Raw genomic sequence first — 18,059 nt, 5'->3', positions numbered from 1 at the left:
TAGTAGTCAATCTGGGCATTGGAATAGAGGGCAGTAAGTAAGCAGTGGAGGCAAGGCCTTTTTGGGCAGAAGCTTGTTTGGATTTTTTTCACTTCCTTTTTGAAAGAATCAGTGGATAAGATTTGGTGGACTTCCGGTGGAAGAGAGTTCCAAATCTTCGGGGCAATGTCTGAGAAAGATCTGTGACTCATTCTCTTTTTGTGGAAAATCTTTGGGCTCAGGAGCAATGAACTTGCACTTCGTGACGGTCTGCAATCTCCTGCTAATTCTAGTTTATGAGCCTGATAAATGAGGGTCTTGAAATGAAGGACTTTGCGAGTCATGCAGGCAATCTTTCGCTGTATTCTTGCTTCATATGGCAGCCAGTTTAGGAATTTAAGCGATGGGGGATATCCGATTGTTTCTTTTTATACCAGTGTTCAATCTGGCTGCTGCATTATTGGGCAGTAATGGTGGGGACAAGTTATGTTTGGAAAGACCACAGAGCATGGAGCTACTGTAGTCTAGCCTTGGCAGTACAAGAGCTTGTACCGCCAACTTACAAACTTCCTGTGGAAGGAATGGTTTGAGATTCCTTAGTATACTCATCTGGTGTTTAGCTCCCTTGGTTGCACTGCTGATATGATTCTGCATGTTCAAGTGCATGTCTAATGTGATTCCAAGGGATTTGGCGGACTCAATAATGTGGTGAGAGAAGTTGAAGGCTGTAAGCTGTTTCATCCAGAGGTCGATCTTGGTAGTGTGATTAGGGGGAGCAATGAGAAGGAATTCCGTTTTGGAGGTGTTGAGCATAAGGTGGTTCTCAGTGAGCCAGTTTTAAGTTTTCATCAGGGTGGAGTTGAGTGAAAGGAATTCTTCACAGGAGGCGATATTCAAATATAATGGAGTGACATCGGCATACATATGAAAAAGAATGTTCCCGGAGTTCAGAGCATGAGATCAGGATTGATTTACCTTTACTCTTTGGGATCTGTTGTGGAGGAAAGAAGTAAACCATTGCAATACCACCCCTAAAAGGCCCATTCTGTGTTCTAGAATGGATATTAGGTTGTCGTGATTAACAGTGTCGAAGGCTAAAGATCGGTCAAGGAGAATCAGGAGGCATGATTCATTTTGGTCTAGCATTTTTTAATTTCATCCATAATGTGAATGAGTGCAGATTACATGCTGAGACCTTTCCAAAAGCCAGGCTGATGTTGATCCAAAAGTTGGAATTTCTCAATGTGTAAGCAGAGCTGCAAATGCACGAACTTTTCTAAACATTGCAACAGCGTGGGGATGTTGGAGATAGGACGGAAGTTGATAAGAGCTGTCTGCATTAGGTTTTTTTAAGAATAGGGGATACCTGCGCTGCTTTTAGGCAGTCGGGGATCGTGCCTTGCAATAGTGAAGTGTTGACAATCTTTGCCTATAAGGGGAGGATGGCAGCCTTTGTTTCTTTGAAGATGGGGGGTGGTAGATGGTTGCTGAAGTGGTTAGATGGTGTGATCGCAAGAAGAGTGTTGTAGATGCCGCTTTTGTTGAGGGGAGTAAAGGTGTTCCAAGAGGCATTGTTCTTGGGGCTAACTCTAAGGGGAACTAGCCACTAATGGTGTGCAAGAGGAGCAGCTATCCCAGAAATTGGAAGAAGAGCCCTCTGTGATTCTCGGTTGATATTGATGTTTTTTGTTTTCTCAGTGAAGGCGGTGGTCAATTCGTTGCATGTTGGAAAGCCGTCAACGAGGTCAGGGCGGTGGGATGCCTTGACCGATTGTTTAATAATTTTGAAAACTTTCTTGGGGCGGTTTTTGGCTTGATTAAGTTGGGTTCTGAAGGATTCTGCCTTTGGACTCTAGATTTTTTTGTTGTAAGAGTTCCTAATAGATCTAAGGTGATTTAGAAGTTCGGTGGAGATTATGAATCACCAGGATCTTTCCGTTGCCCTAATGTTGCAGCGTTCAGAGTTTAGGTTGTCGTTGAACGAAGGTTTGGAGATTTTGGAGGAGGCACTTTTTTGTTGTAAATGGGTTATAGAGTCCAGGATACCAGAGATAGAGGAATTATAGAAAGGAGTGAGGACATGAACATCTATAATGTCTGCTTGGGAAGTCAAGGCATTTTTACAACGGGTTGCTAGTTCTTCAGAGTTAATGTTGCTGAGGTTCCTTTTCCATTGCTTCATTTTCTTGGGTTGATCCCTCTTTGGGGACACCTCCCTGTTAATAAAGAAGAAGATTCAGTAATGGTCAGACCAATCATATGGGATAATGGAATCCAGTGTGATGTTGTTTCCTTTGGATATGATGATGTCCAGAGTTTCACCCTTGTTATGAGTTGGACTGTCACAGAATTGTGTCAGCTCATGATCCAATAGGAATGTTTTTAGACAGTTCACAACATGATCGTTTGGGTTAGACCAGTGGAGGTTGAAGTCTCATAGAAAGATTTGGGACACTAAAGGGTCGTCATTGGATGAGATGATTTCCATTAAATCTTCAATGAAGGAAAGATTGTCTCCAGGTGGGTGGTAGAAAGTGTGTAGTTTGCAGAAAGGGAAGATTTTGCTTGAAATGTTGTTGCATAGATATTCGCTGGAGCTCGGAGTTGTAGATTCGGATTGTGAAACCAAGAGTGTATTTCAGTGTATACAAGCTATTTCTCCACCCTGTTTCATAGATCTGTGCAGTCGAATTATGTCATGGCTAGGGGTGACCAGAATGTCAAGGATAGGGGTGGAAGTGCAATTTAGGCAGGTTTCCGTGAGGATAATATATCAAGCTCGTTAGTTAGGATGAGGTCATAGATATCGGGGGCATTTTTATTGGAGTTGATTTGATTAAAGAGGAACTAAGCTGTCCCACGTCAATGGTGCTCCACGGGCGGTGGATTATGCTTCCTAAATGTAGACAAGGCTTGTCTTCCTCAGACACTTCTCTTATCTCAAACATGATCGCCTTTTGGTTGGACCAAGCCAGAGGGAGAGAAGATGTCAATTTAAGCTGTGGGTTGTCTGTAAAACGGCCATGGAGGAGGTGACCTGCTTCGTGTGTGGAGCCCAGAACTATCTGCATTAAGCCTGCACTATGGTCTAATAGGTTTGACAAGTCTTCATCTAGTGAGTTTTCCAGGTGTTAATTAAATTCACCCAGCATTGCGAAGTCCGCTAAACTTGCTTTTAATTCTATGAGACTACTAATGGTTTGCATAACTGCTGCTCTGGGCCCAGGAGGGTGGTAGGGTAAACGTCTGTCAAATGAGTAATGGCTACTTCGCTCGATTAAAAAAAATTATGGACTCACAAAGTTGTACATTAGGGAGAGGGTTTAAAACTGTTTTGGAATGGTCCCTGTAGATTATAGCGAGGCCTCCACACTTTTTTATTGGGCGATCACGTCTAAAGATCCTAAAACCTGTTGGTAGTAACTCTGGGTCTGATGTTATATCTGCTCAGGTCTCAGTGACGAAGGCCAGGTCAAGGTTCTGCGTCTCCATAAACGCCACAAACTCTATTACATTGTTAACAAGTGATCTGGCATTTAGAAGTGTGCCACGACAATTAGTATCTGTTTTTTTGAGGGGCACATCCATGGTTTTGGTGAGACTGAGTGTCTTACTGTGAAAGTTGGTAAGGGAGAATTTACAAGCCGGATTTTGGTTGCAGCGCTGGGGGTCTAGTCTAGGACCCACACGGGTCTTATCTGTAGAACTGATTGAGAGCAAGGTCTCCCTTGAATAGCCGATGATTCCCTTGACGTCTGTGATCAAACTGGCAGGGGGGCTGACGCTGAGCGAGGTCCGAGCGCAGACAGGCACAGACGGGCTTGCCGTTAGCGCCCACTGCAAGAACGAGCCGACAGGCCGGCTTTATAGCCCAGAATCAGGTGTCTAGGGGGGCGTGGTCTAGAGCGCTCCTCAGCGCATGTTAAAAATTAAAAATGTGAGGACAAAGTAAAAGAAGACTGCTGAGCAACCCCTGCGGAGTCTCACAGCCTCCCCTGTGGAGACAAAGCTACTGGTAAAGAAAATCGAAACTAAGTGAAACATATACATAAAAACCACATGTCCAAGATGGCAGTGATAAAACTGAGCATTGCGGGAGCCAAGCACTTCCCGGTGCACTCTAGTGCTACAAGGAAAAGAGAGACGATTTCAGGGAAACAGGAGAAACAGTAAAACACATAAAAACCGCCCTTCCAACTGGGGGATACAAAGTCATTTAAAGTGCAGAAACAATAATCCCAAGCCTGTTTTACCCTGGAATAGTTTGTTAACGTTGCTTAAAAACAAGTACATCACATAATTACAGTAAAACACTGAAGACCAAGAAGTTTCTCCATAACCAACACTGATCTTGAAAAGCATGGAAACACAAGTATTAGCAAAGCCAATAGGTCTCGCCTATGTGAGGTATAGGCGTTGTCAATGTTTTTAGTTTTGTTGTACAGCACAGGTGCTGGGGTGCACTATGGTTCAAAGTTAAAAGAAAATAAAAGCATGCTATGATGCGGTCAGCGCTGCTGGCCACATCATAGCTCTTTTTTTATGTTGACGCGTGGGAGGGCTTTAGCCATGTTGTAGAGCAGCGCGGCTGTATCATGGACTGTTGTTGGGGCAACATGGACAAGGGAGGTTCAACAAAAAACAGAGGGAGGACAGGTGGTGGACTCAACAAAAAAAACGTACAACAGAGGGTCAGCAGGTGAAAGGAACACTGGGGGAGAGGGAAGTACATGAAGGAGCCAGCTATAAAAGACACACTCTGGTAGAGTGCTTAAACACAAAGTTAAAAAAAGAAGCACCTAAAACAATGAGCAGTGGAAGGACACAAGTAATCCGTTTATGCATCAAGGGAGGGACAAACACACAGAGGTAGAAAGCCTACTGCAGCTGATCAATAATCAAAGAAGCAATAAATAAGAATGATAATGAAGTAAACCAATGTTAAGCAGAAGGTGGACTGTAAGCCAAACAATACGCCTAACAAGAGACAGCATGTATTCTTAGGCAAGACGTAAAAAAAGATAAGCATCCAGACAATTAGAGTGCTTCCCCAACGCCCACAGTGCTTTAGAATACTCTGTGATATTTTTGCTTCATTCATGAAACTACCCTGCACTTCCAAGCGGATATATTTTCTTAATTAAAGCTTGTATAGCATGCACAGTGTGAATGTGCTGTTAGTTCAGTACACTTACAGTCAGGTCATTACAATATTTAAATGTTCTCTCAGGAAAAATATTGCTTGCAAACTAACGTACCTTTTTCCTTTCTTGAAGTGGCAGCTATACTTTGGGTAGTCATACAGTTCTGTCATTCGTTCTTTGAACAATCCTTGAACCGGGCACTGCTCCAGAAATGGCTTTGTAAGTTTGTTCTGGGCTTCCACAAATGCCTACAGCGGAAAGAGAGTCGATGAGGGGTTTGGTGAAAGAATAAAGCTCCAACAGAGCTCTGTATCGGCGTTCAAAGCAAAACGTACAAAAATCAACAGGATAGTCGAAATGTTCTTTTACAATATATCTGAGCAACAAATTGTAGATGCACCGAGCTTTACATTAGTTTGTGATGGCAAGAGTGACATTGTAGGGCCGAGAAATAGATTTAGGAAGTAATATGACTTAGAAGTTGTCAGATTGTGTTTATGCAACATAATGTGTATGGTGACGATTTATGTCACAGTCTCAAGCTCTCCAACACCCCTGCCACTCTAATAGTCACAACTCTCGCACTTAAATAATCCTCTTTCTACACTTAATGTGCAGGATTTAATCCGGTAGGGCTCAAATCCATAATCCTGAATTGGCATGTCCACCTTCCACAGAGCATCATGCTAAGGCTTTGTAGTGATTGGAGCAGGGGCTAGGTGTTGGCCGATTAGGGACCTCCTGTAAGGGGCATGACTGATCCAACGTAAGGAACTGAGTCGTAAGCATGTGCTTCATGTGGACAGATGCCATTTGACAAGGCAACCTCATGCCCTACATCAGTACTGAATTATTGGCTGCTACACTATTCTCAGTTCCAGCCTTCATTTAGAGATACTGACTTACTACTCTTCTATTTTTTGTTCTCCAATGGCTGCCAAATATGCAGCTGCTGATTTGAGGGCTGTGGGCTTGCACAATAAACTAGCCTAGGCCAAAGCCACTAACCAACCCCACAACAGTTCTGATCAGCCAACAAAACATTGCTTCCCATTCAGGGATTCAGTGGCGGTAGACTGCAGTATTTGTGAGCTCAACCACCTCACCTCTTTTAACTTTATCCATCACAAAGTGTCTAGTGCAGGCTAAGTAGTTCACTGCTTCAAAAGGCCAATTAATTCTGTAGTGTGCGCTATATGCATGTTAAGTAGCAAACAGGGATGACTTGCACTTGCAATGCAGCGCATAAAGTGACAAAATGCTCCTTATTCAGGATCTAAATATTTATATGCATCGGTAAAATGAGGAAGAATGTGACCAACCACTGAGGCATTTTTTTGACATGAGAAAGGTCTATGATCCTGTCTCTGGTTAGGAGATCAGAGTGCCAGCCCTTGCCATAATGATATGGTTACTGGAAGGGGAGTTTATCTAACTGATGTTATATTCTGCAAAGGTTTACTGCTGATAGACAGCTGTGCAGAACTTTCCTTGTTCAGCTGAAAGGAAGGGGACCCCCCAACAAAGCCTAGCCCCATTCCTGCCTAGTATGTCTATTAGAGATACTTAGAGTTGTCTTATCCGCTTCTACGCCTCAGCAAATATTTCCTGCAACCAATTAACTTGAGACTCTCCCATCATAATGTGCTTTATCCCTCCAACTTTCCTTTCCCAATTTGCTCTCCCTAAACTTTTTTACTGTCTGACCGGATATTAAAATACATAAAAAAAATGTAAGTCCTAATAAAATCATAAAAGCAATAAAAGCAAAATATTAATAAATAGAAACCTAAAAGCATCATCATACACAGACTTTACAATATTAAGCACTAAAACTACCACCCTGGTTCAATAATTTAGATCTTATAATCCCATCTGCCTGCAAACACTTGGAGACAACTAAGACCACATTCAATATAGTGTTTTGCAAATTCTTAAAGTATTGGTTCGACAGCCGAAGGCCTTCAATCACTCACGTTTGGAGACCAATCATTCAGGTTCCATGAAGCTTTTTAACTCGGGGGTTCTTATGCAGGCATCTGTACAAGGATTTACAGTCTCCCTCCAGTCGCACATCCCACTTACCCATCTCTATATTCTTCTACCATCAATTGTTTCTCAGCGCTTTCTGACTGACCCACAGCTATAAATTCTTCCTGCAACAGCAATATTAATCCTAACGCACTGCAGATCCCTGTTAGGTCTGAGCTTACATCTATACGGGAGGAGTTTGATGAGGGTGTGTAGTGCTAGAGTCACTTTTATGGTTTGACACCATGTGATGACCTTTGACTACCATGATTTTAACTGACTTTTGGGGTTTTATTTTACCCTTGCCTGAATGTACGCCCTGCATGCGCTTTATCCTTGAAGATTTCTCTTGTGTAATCTCGTAGTTGTAGCAAAGTGGGAGCTGTCGCAGAGTAGAACAACTTGCCAAGAACAGAACGTGTGGGATGTGCATTTGAAAGCATGAGAGAGATAGGTTTGGAATGTACTTTTTGATCTAGAAGTGCAGTGTTATGAGCAGTGGTGCTCAAATGTGCATTATGTTGTACATTGAGGGATGAAGTGTGTGATGCTATAGGCACTGGTGCCAAATGTGCATTGTGTTGTACATTGGGAAGTATTATGAAGTTCCTACTTTTGGCTTTGACATGCTCTCATGTCATCTGGAATTCTGACTCTGTCTTGCTTGAGGTTTTTGCGCAGACAGGCAGGCCCCCCAGAGTGCTCAAGTTGTTTGGATTATTCACGTTCAAGGTTGCTTTGTTTTTGGAGAGGAGATTGTTGAATGTACCGCCAGAGACTTCCGTAAGCTTCGTTTAGATAAAGGCTGGAACATGTGAGAACACAGAGGGAACGTGGGAACTCCTTTTGCCTTTGGAATGCTTAAATGGAAGGTGGCCAATTCCAGTAAGTCTCCTTATCGCTGGAGGGAAGGTCTCTCGGAACCTTCTAGTGTGTTTTGAGATTATAAAGCAGGGGCTTTTTGACTTGGAGACTGGGATTGCTTGAGCCAGAATGGTGGACGCCATCTTCAATGCAACAGTTCCGGTTTTGCTGAGTCTCTTGTACCCGGCAGTGTATCCCCCAGTCTGGAGTGGGCCAAGATGAAGTTTGCAGCCAGTGATTTATCTTGTTTTTGATTTTGTGTGGCTGTTTGCATGCATATTGAGTTTTCAATGGCTATAACAGTCATTGTGATGCGTGACAGACAGTGTCCATCTTCAGTCTCCAGTGGCTATAATCATTTGAGGAGTTTTCTTGGAGTATTGACTTTGTGATTTGCGAGTGGATCACAGTGCACATCCAAAGTAATCATTTGATGTATTTAGTGTATATATCTTTCTGATTTCTTGCAGGACGTCAAGTATAACTTGCTTAGTCTTGTGTTTATTTTTATTCATGCATTTAACTGTTGCATTTGTCAAGTGTGTTATTACGGCGTATATATATTATAAATATACACACACATTTGAATGTTGTTCATTTGACATGTGGGAAAGCCTTTCTCTTACAGAGCATTGCATAAAAAAAGCCAAACCTTATTATGAGAACAGTCTTTGATGTGTCTCATTTTATAAAGTGAAATGCCTCTCCAGGGGTGTGGTGTTGTGTGTATTGCTTCGTCGTGTTTGAGCCACCATGTGGTATTCTGTATTATCTGGGAGGGCGAAGTAAGACAGGGTGGTACCAGCTATCAACATTTAGACACACAATGGGAATCTGGCCATACCCTATGGGAATCTTGTCTTTCAAAAAAGACCCTTCCTAATCAGAGAGTGCAATACTACTTCCCTTAGTTGATTTTCCCCGCTCTCCATCACATGTAATCTGCTTAGTGCACCCCACTCACCCGACATAAAAAAATTGTTACATTGTTGTGTAACAAAAAGAGAATGTGCAGAAATATATGGGCATCAAAATGGTTTCTAATATAGTGCAAATATGCAGTTTACCTTTGTTTGTTCACTATCTGGGTCTTCAAGCCACTTGTAAGGATCTGCGATTTTACAACCATGGTAGTCTTCAATCTGCAAAACAAACTCATCATTATTTTCAAATCTAAAAATGTAGCAGTTTTCTCAGACTGAATGGAAAATAAAAAAGTTGTCACTGGGAACAGTTAGCTGCATGGAACTGTGTTGAAGTAAAACTGCCCTCCACTTGTCTCAAGTCATTCACTTTTTTGCTTTACATGAAGGCCTTGTCAAATAGTTATGAATCACACACTATCAAACACAACTTCCTCTAAGCTCTGAGCCAAGCAGATGGAGAAGGCTAGCACTAGACAAGCAACTGTTGTCACGTGTGCTGCATGTAATTATATAAAATAGGCTATTTATTTTATCTGCCTACGTGGGAAGAGAAGGAGGAGCAGGTCAGTGTCATGGAGGAGAATGAATGGCACATTCTGTGATACTCTGAGTGAAGGGGGTTGGAGGTAAGTTGCCCCACTCTGCCAGCACTTGAAAAGAAGATGTGTGGGAGAGAAGAGTTGAGATAAGCCTGGGCTGGGGAGAGGGAAATATGCTTAAACACAAGTCGCAGAGACTCAAAGAAGAGGCACAAACACACAGATCAGGCAAAGAGATGAACATACAGAAGATACTGTGCTAAGAAGCACAGAGAAATAGGAGGGATACAAGGGTGTAGAGACACTGCATAATTATTATTATTTTTTTATTTTATTTTTATTTTGCAGAAAGAAAGAAAAGAGGTAAAAGAAAGTATACAAGCGACAATCCCGCATTGTTCCCCTCACAGGGGGCACTTGGATAGGCAAAATAGGAGGCAAAGGGGAGGCAGCATAGCATATCATTAAAGTGCAATTCGAAGAGTCAATGTCCGATGGTAAACATATAGGAAATCGGGGGCCATCCCCTTCCCAACTCTCCGAAGGTAGCAGCCTTGTGAAGAAGGGTGACGAAACCCAGGTAAGGGAATCAGTGCAGCAGAAAGACTAGAAAATCTGACAGCCTCCCTGGGCCATGCGGTGTCGCAACAGGTAACAAAACCAACTTATCCCCCCACCCAACCCCCCCACCCACCCCCCCACCCCCCCCAGGTGGTGGCGACAACTATTCACAAACAGTCCCACATTCACTCAATCTTTATTAAATCTGGAAAAGGTGGAGAGCGCGCACTGCGGACGGGCAGACCGCAGAGGGTAGGCCTCGTGATAAGAAGCGGACCAGAGGACCCCAGCGGAACAGGAAATTCTTAAAGTTGCCCAGGAAGATGTCCGCCATTCGCTCCATGCTCAGTAATCTCCATAGTCTCGCGTGCCACAGGGATATCGCCGGAGCAGCCGGTTTCTTCCAGGCTGCAGCTAATGTGAGTTTGGCGGCTCCGAGTCAGAGCCACAGGATATGTTTATCCGCCTTTGTTTGATGTTCCAACGCCGGATCACGGAGACCCAGTAGGACATGAGCTACGGAGTCAGGTATCGGATAGCCTAGAATGTCTTTGATGTGGGACAGAATTTCATCCCAGTATGGGCGGATGATCGGGCAGTCCCACCAAATGTGGCGGAAGTCCCCCAACAGACCACAGCCCCTCCAACGCCTGTCCGAGGAGGCCGGGAATATTCGATGTAGCTTGGATGGGTACAGGTACCAATCCAGCATGATTTTTAGGTGGGCCTCTCTCAGATCCACCGAGTGGTTGTGTGTAGCGATATCTCGCCAGAGACCCTTCCATTCCTCATCAGTAACGTCCCGGCCCAGAAGGTCCTCCCATTGTCCCATGTAGCGGGGACGGGGAGACACTGCAGTGGTGAGCAGCAAACTGTACAGGAAGGAGATCGCCCCCTTCATGTTGGAGGTATGGAGGATAAAGGCCTCAAATGGTGACAGCGGCCTCGTGGCTGCGTCTCCCACTCCTGGTGAGGTCGCCCAGTGGAGGAGCTGGATGTGGCGGAACCGTTCAGTGTCCGGGATCCCATAGTCTCTCATGCAGTTGTTAAAAGTAAGGGGGACAGACCCATGGAACAAATGCGTAAGAGCACTGCACCCTCCCTCTTTCCACAGTCGGAAGGGGCTCTCCTGCATCGCCGGTGGAAAGGCCGGGTTGAAGTGTATGGGGGTAAAGGGGGATGGAAATGTGGTCCAGCGGTCGTCACCAGAGACCGTGTCCCAGACTTTCAGGACGGTGCTAGTGGGTGTACTGATGTAGGCGTTCTTAGGCCTATCGACCTTTGGCTTCCAAACCAGGTTCCAGATTGATCTCCCAGCCACACTCCTGTCCATGTGCAGCCAGTGTTTTTCTGAGAGTTGTTGGGACCATTCCACCAGGACCCGCAGTTGCGCGGCTTTATAGTACAAGTGCATATCGGGGAATCCCACTCCCCCCTCCTTCTGCGGTCGTCGCAGAGTTGCGCGAGGAGAAACGCGCCTGTCCACCCTGCCAAATGAATCTCAGCATCAAGGTTTTAAGGCGTCTGAAGAAGTCCACATTTATTGGGATGGGAAGGGCCTGGAAAAGATATAGGAACTTGGGGAGGAGGACCATCTTGAGAGCATGGATCCTGCCCAGCCACGAAATATACTTCGGTCTCCATCGATCCAGGTCCGCTCGCACCGTCGCCAGCATTGGGGGGAAGTTTGCTGAGAACAGTGATCCTATGGAGGGTGTCAGCCGAACCCCCAGGTATACGAGAGAGGTGGACGCCCACGACAGAGGCGTAAGCAGTTGCACGCGCTCCGTCGCCACTGGAGGGAGAGTAAGGGTCAGTATGTATGATTTACCAAAGTTGACCTTGAAACCGGCCACCGCTTCAAAGTCAGACAACACTGTTTGGATATGCGGTAATGAGTGAGCTGGGTCCCCCACCGATAACAATACATCATCCGCAAATAGGGAGATTTTGTGCTGCTCACCAGTAAAGGAAAGACCCTTGATCTGCTCATGCTCCCGCATCGCAAGAGCTAGTGGCTCGATGCTCAGAGCGAAGAGGAGGGGAGAAAGGGGACAGCCCTGTCTGGTACCACGGGAGTGAGTGAAACTGGCGGAACGATGCCCATTAATCATTACGCTAGAGCTGGGGTTGCTGTAGTTTGCACGGATCATTGATATGAACTGGGTCGAGAAGCCAAAGAGGACCAGAGTGCGAAACAGGAACCCCCAGTCCACGCGGTCAAAAGCTTTTTCCACGTCAAGCCCCACCAGCACAGCCGGAATGCGGAATCTAGTGGCCTTCTCTATCAGGTGTATCACTCGCCTCAAGTTGTCGTACGTCTGTCGGCCCTTAATGAACCCTGACTGGTCCGGATGAATGAGAGCCGGCATTAAGTCCTGGAGCCTGCGAGCAATGATAGAGGAGTACAATTTAGCATCGATATTGAGGAGAGCTATCAGGCGATACGACGAGCATTTAGATAGATCTTTCTCCGGTTTGGGGATAACGGTGATCACGGCTTCGGCCATAGTCCCTGAGGTCTTCCCGGTGACAGCCATTTCATTGAAGAGGGAGACCAGATAGTCGCACAGCTCCGTCGCAAATGATTTATAAAAAAGGGCAGTGTAGCCGTCTGGACCCGGCGCTTTATGGAGTTTCAGGGCCTTAATAGCGTCCAACACTTCCATTCTGGAGATGGGCGCAGCCAGGAGTTAATTCCACTCTTTAGAGACCTGCGGTATTGGGAGATCAGCCAGGAATCTCCTCTGGGCTTCCTGGTCCAGGGAGTCTCCTTCGTAAAGTGCTGCATAAAAGCGGCCAAAGAGGTCCGCCTTGTCCTCATCTCGATGTTGCAGGGACCCAGACGAGTCCTGGATCCCCCCGATGTATTCCCTGTCCCTTTTGTCCCGAAGTTGACGGGCCAAGTGCTTTCCTACCTTGTTCCCCTGTGAATATGAAAGGCGCCGAAGCCTCAGGAGAGTGAATTCAGCTCGGTTGTTGTAGTGGGCCTTTAGTTTCCCCCTCACTGCTGTCAGCGGCCGGAGGGTCGCCCTGGACGGGTTTGATTTGTGTGCCTGTTCCAGGATAGCAAGTTCCACCTCCAAGTCCTCCCGCTCCTTCCTCCTCAATTTATTGAGGTTCGCGTTGAGACCTAGGCAAGTGCCCCGGAGCGAAGCTTTGCATGCGTCCCAGGTATTGAACACCGACGTGTCCGATACCGGGTTGAGGGCCAAAAAGTCCCCGATGGCCTTCCTTAACTCCTTACAGGAAGTATCATCCCGGACAAGCGCAGCTGGGAAGTACCATTTCCGCAGGCCGTCCCCCCTCACGACCAGCGCAACCCGAGGACCAACAGACTATGATCTGACACGGAGAGCGGAAAAATGCTAGAATCACGGACATCTCCCCTGAGGGCTTGGCTCAAAAAGATATGGTCTAGGCGGGAGTAGGAATGGTGGACATGGGAGAAGAAGGTATAGTCTCGGGATTGGGGATGCAAGGAGCGCCAGCTGTCAATCAACCCTAAGTCCCCCACAAGGCGTTGCGTTTCATTGGAAAAAACGCCTGGGTCTGCCCTTTGGGTGCGGGAGCTGTCCAAGTCCCTGTACCAAACCATATTGAAACCCCCAATTAAAAACAGGTGTCCCTCTACAAAGTCCCAACTTTATCCAACACTTCCTGGAGAAAGCTATTCTGCCTAGTATTGGGGACGTACACCACCACAAAAGTGCACAATCTGCCATACAGCAACCCCTTGACCATCAGCCAGCGACCTTCTTTATCACAACTCACCCCCATAGGCTGAAAGTGAAGGGACGCCTGAAATAGAAGAGCCACCCCCCTGTGTTTAGTGGAGGCAGATGACCTGTAGATAAGGGGGAAGTGTTTGTGTCTGAGCCGGAGCTCGTCTCTGCGCGCTAGGTGGGTCTCCTGGAGACCCACCACATCTAATTGATGGTCAGTCAGGTATTTCCAAAGCTTCTGGCGCTTCTGTGTGGAGTTCAGGCCCTTCACATTCCATGTGCCAATACTAAGCGGCATGATAACGCATTAGTACCCACCGCATTGCCTTCGCCCTGTCAATATGCCACGGCCCCTTCCCCATCACAGGCCACCAGGTGTTCCTCCGCCCCTCTTCCACACCCTGCATCCCCCCATCAAGTCCCGCCTCCCATCCACCAAACCACCAGCACCAGACTCTAGGCCTCACCCAGGGCCCTCCCGACAGCAGCAAGAGAGCTTCTCCATCAGTATCAAAAACCCATTGGTCGCCATTGCCCCGGTCCAGGTTATCAAGGACCCCACATGCCACATGTCCAAGAATGACGGGATTCACAGCAAGCACACATCGGTCGCCACCACCCCCAATTCCAGTCCCACCCCAGTCCCCAACTACCCCCCACCCTACTCCCCTCACAGAGCCCCCCGGTTCCCACCCCCCCAAAGAACAAACAAAAACAATGTACTTAACAGTCCCAGTGCACAGAAGACTGTGGAGTCCACCCTGGGATGAGGACGGGGCACCACTGGGGGCGCCCCCAGGGCCACGGACCGGGGTGTCTTCTCCAAAAGTACAAATTTACCCACAGTACCTGAAAGTATGTGCCCCTCCGGCACCGTTGGCCATCTTCTCAGCGTTCAGGCTGCCCCGGAGCTCTGAGGGGAGGACGCCACTGTTGCCGAGGCCACAGAGGCCACCGCCTCTCCCCTCTCCTGTAGGCTAGTTGTGCGATCAGGTCGTCTTCGATCTGCCTCCCGGCCCACTCTCTGCCACGAGGAGGATCGCCGTCTCCTCCGCGATGGTGAACTTCCACCCTCAGGGGAGGGAGTCGTGTCATCAAGGCCCAGAAGATCTTTCGCTACTTGAAGAGAACGGATTTGCGCCAGTCTATTTTGCCATCTAAAAATGATGCGAAAGGGGTGGCCCCACGAGTAGGAGATATTGCGTTCTCGTAAAAAGGTGGTCACTGGGTGAAATTCGCGCCTCTTCTGGAGCGTCGACGCCGCCAAGTCCTGGTATAGTTGAGGACGATGCTCTCGGAATTGCAATGATGGAATATCCCGTGCCTTCCGAAGGATGCGCTCCTTTAGTTGGAAGTCGTGCACGCAGACTAAAATGTCAGGTGGTGGACCTCCTCCCCGTCTTGGCAGTCCGACCCTGTGGACCCTGTCCATCCTGATTTCGTGTAGGTCCTCATCGCCCAGGGTCTGCAAGAAGAGTGCCAGAACATAGCCCCGTAGGTCACCTGCTTCCCCGTCCCATGGTACCGCACGTATGCGGATGTTGTTCCGGCGGGAACGATTCTCCAAGTCCTCCGCATGTGCCTGGAGGTCTAGGTTCTGCTCTGTGAGCCGAATTACATCCTGCTGCAATTGGTGGACATCGTTCGCCATGCTTAAGTCGTGATCCTCCAGTGTAGCCACCCCTTCTCCGATACCGTCCACGTCCCTCCTCACCTCGCGGAGGTCCGAGGCCAGCTGAGAACGGAGTTCAGAGATATCTTCCTTGATGGAAGCAAAAAGTTCCGTCATAAAGGCTTTGGTTGCGGGGGCCTCATCATCCTTCTGCCTAGGCGATACGCTGTGTCCGGGGGACGCCGGCTGCTGGGATCCTTTCGGGGGCCTATCCTTACCGGGCTTCCCTTTGCGCTGTGTGGAGGACATCGCGGCACCCCTGCTCATCCGGGCTTCAGGGCGGGGGACCACCCTCCTCTAGTATGTAGCTCCGCTGATCCGACTGTGCACCTTCCCTGTCCGGGTCTCGCCCAAGAGCCCGAAGTCCGTCTCTGCGGTCCACCGGCAAGCTCGTGATCCCTACGCGGTATATGGCGCCCACCACGTCGCTCTCTCTCCTCCCGACCGTGCAAGACCTCGATCAGATCAATCACGGTCCATCGGGCGATGTCCCAGTGGACTCAGCGCCACACTTGCTGGATTGGAGGCAGTTCCCCCTGAGCTAAGGAACACAATGTCCAGGGCCTCACCACCGCCGTGTCGGGAGAGAGCGCCACTCACCAACGCCCCGCTGTGCCGACCGCGTCACATCCCATCTCGGGGGACCCTAGATGCCACAAGCCCGGTTTCCGGTCGATAAGGGTCCTCCGCTCACGGGCCTGATGTCTGCCCCGGGGGCTCTGCAGTCCGGCAGACTCGCGGGGTCCAGGGGCTCCAGCCCCCCTCACCCGAGGAAGGTACTCTCCGCCACGGCCCGGGCGGTCGGTGATGCTGGTCCACTCCTCGCACTCCCCTCAATGCTGCAGATTCGGTTCACTGCCGCAGTAGGACCGTAATCCCCGGGCTTGATTTCGGTGCCGGCGTCCCCTGCTCCGGGCTCTACCCCGTCACCAGGCCTCAATGTCCAGCTCACCGCCTCCCCTGCACGTCCAACCGTCCCCTCCTCCTTACCAGCGGGGGAGCGAGGGTCACCCCATGAGGGCCGTCTGGGCCGTCAGCGGTCTGCCACGTGGGCCGGGGATTCTCGGGCGGTCACTCGCTCCTCTGGGCCGCCACACCGCTCTCCTCTCCGTGCCGCTCAGCGCACGCTCACCCCCCTCAGTCGCTCCGCAGGCCGGGGAGCCCAGTGGCAGGGCAGACCTCTCGTCGCGGTCGTGTCCTCCGCGGCAGCTAGGCCACAAGCCTCGGACTCACGTGGGTAGCGGGCCGGGTGGCGCACTCCCTTTCGCGCCGGGCCCCCTTCTCCTCGCCTCTTCTAGGGTCTGCCGATGTGTTCCGGGCAGCTCCCCGCCCCTTCGGGTAGCCCCGGTCGCCCCCTGCAGAGCAGCCCCGGCGCACAGCACTTTCTGACCGGGCTGCGGCCTCCAACGTCTGATCACCGCCGCGACTCGTCTGCGCGGCCCGCCAGCTCCAGCTCTGTCTTCGCCCCCGGGGCGCAGCGGCCGGGCAGCAGGGAATCGGCAGCAGGACACGGGTCCCCAGGAGATGCAGGGGGACCCGGAGGGCCGCAATCGAGCTCGGTACAGGGTGCTAAACAAGGCTATAGAAGGCCCGGCGCCGGAGGGACTTAGAAGCACGTCCTACTCCGCCGCCCTCTTGGCCACGCCCCCACTGCATCATTCTTTATATGACAGCAATATGCTAGAAAGGCTGAGGCAGATAGGTGTTCAGGGGACGGCACTGGAGTGGATTGCCTCCTATCTCCACGACCGTGGCAAACAAGTCCTTCTCCATCCGTACATCTCCTCTATGAAACAGCTCAGATGCGGAGTGGCCCAAGGCTCATCCTTGAGCCCGCTGCTTTTTAAAATCTACATGACTCCCCTGGCAGCCCTCATTGCTAGGAGTGGGGTTAAGGTGATATCCTACACGGATGACACCCAGCTGGTGTCCTCCTTTAAAGACCACTCTGATAAAGATTTCGATTCTTTTAAAGTCTGTCTCAAAGAGATAGCAGGCTGGATGTACGGAAACTGCTTAAAACATGATTCAGATTAAACGGAGGTCTTATTTTTTAATCTAACTTCCACCCGCCTGCAAGCCTATGGTGGCCTGGGGAATTCGGCGCCCCACCTGTTCCTAAGGACTCGGTCAAAAACCTGGGAGTCAAGTGGGACAAAGACCTGACCCTTTCGGCTCAAATCCGGCAAGTCTCTGCTGTCTGTTTTGGGAAGATGAGAACCATCAGAACATTTCTGGACTTCCTACCGGAAGAAAGCCAAAGGACCACGTTCATGCTCTTGTAACCTCTCACCTCAACCACGCCAACAGCCTTTACCTGGTCTTGCCTGGGTTCCTGATCAAAAGCCTGCAAATGGTGCACAACGTAGCAGCTAGAATTATCCACAAGGTCCCACCACACCAGCACATCTCCCCACACCGCAGACAGCTCCATTGGCTCCCAGTTGCCAGGAGGATTGAAGACAAGGCCCCGACGATTGCCTTTTGCGCCTACCATGGCAGGGGCCCTGGCTACCTGAGGAAAAGACTTCGCCCCTACCTCCAAGAGCGGTCATTAAGATCCAACCTCCGTCCCTACTTTACCATCCCCTGCTTTTCCAAAGCCAGGCAGGGGTGTA

At 49.0% G+C, this 18,059-nt stretch overlaps 1 protein-coding gene across 1 annotated transcript in view; it reads right to left on the bottom strand.

Annotated features, from left to right (window-relative positions):
- The window catches only part of PREP (prolyl endopeptidase), a 721,276-nt gene that overhangs the window by 651,624 nt on the left and 51,593 nt on the right, over nucleotides 1-18,059 (bottom strand). Inside the window, exons 2-3 of the mRNA XM_086926706.1 lie at nucleotides 9,086-9,160; nucleotides 5,238-5,371 (exon numbers count right to left, since the gene is read on the bottom strand). Of these exons, the coding sequence (XP_086782832.1) occupies nucleotides 5,238-5,371; nucleotides 9,086-9,160 (209 nt within the window). The remainder of the gene's footprint in view (nucleotides 1-5,237; nucleotides 5,372-9,085; nucleotides 9,161-18,059) is intronic.

Source organism: Lissotriton vulgaris, chromosome 6 (genome assembly GCF_964263255.1).
Source record: "Lissotriton vulgaris chromosome 6, aLisVul1.2, whole genome shotgun sequence".
Taxonomy (NCBI): Eukaryota; Metazoa; Chordata; class Amphibia; order Caudata; family Salamandridae; genus Lissotriton; species Lissotriton vulgaris.
Note: the sequence above shows the minus strand (reverse complement) of the source record. Positions and strands in the feature narration are given on the sequence as shown.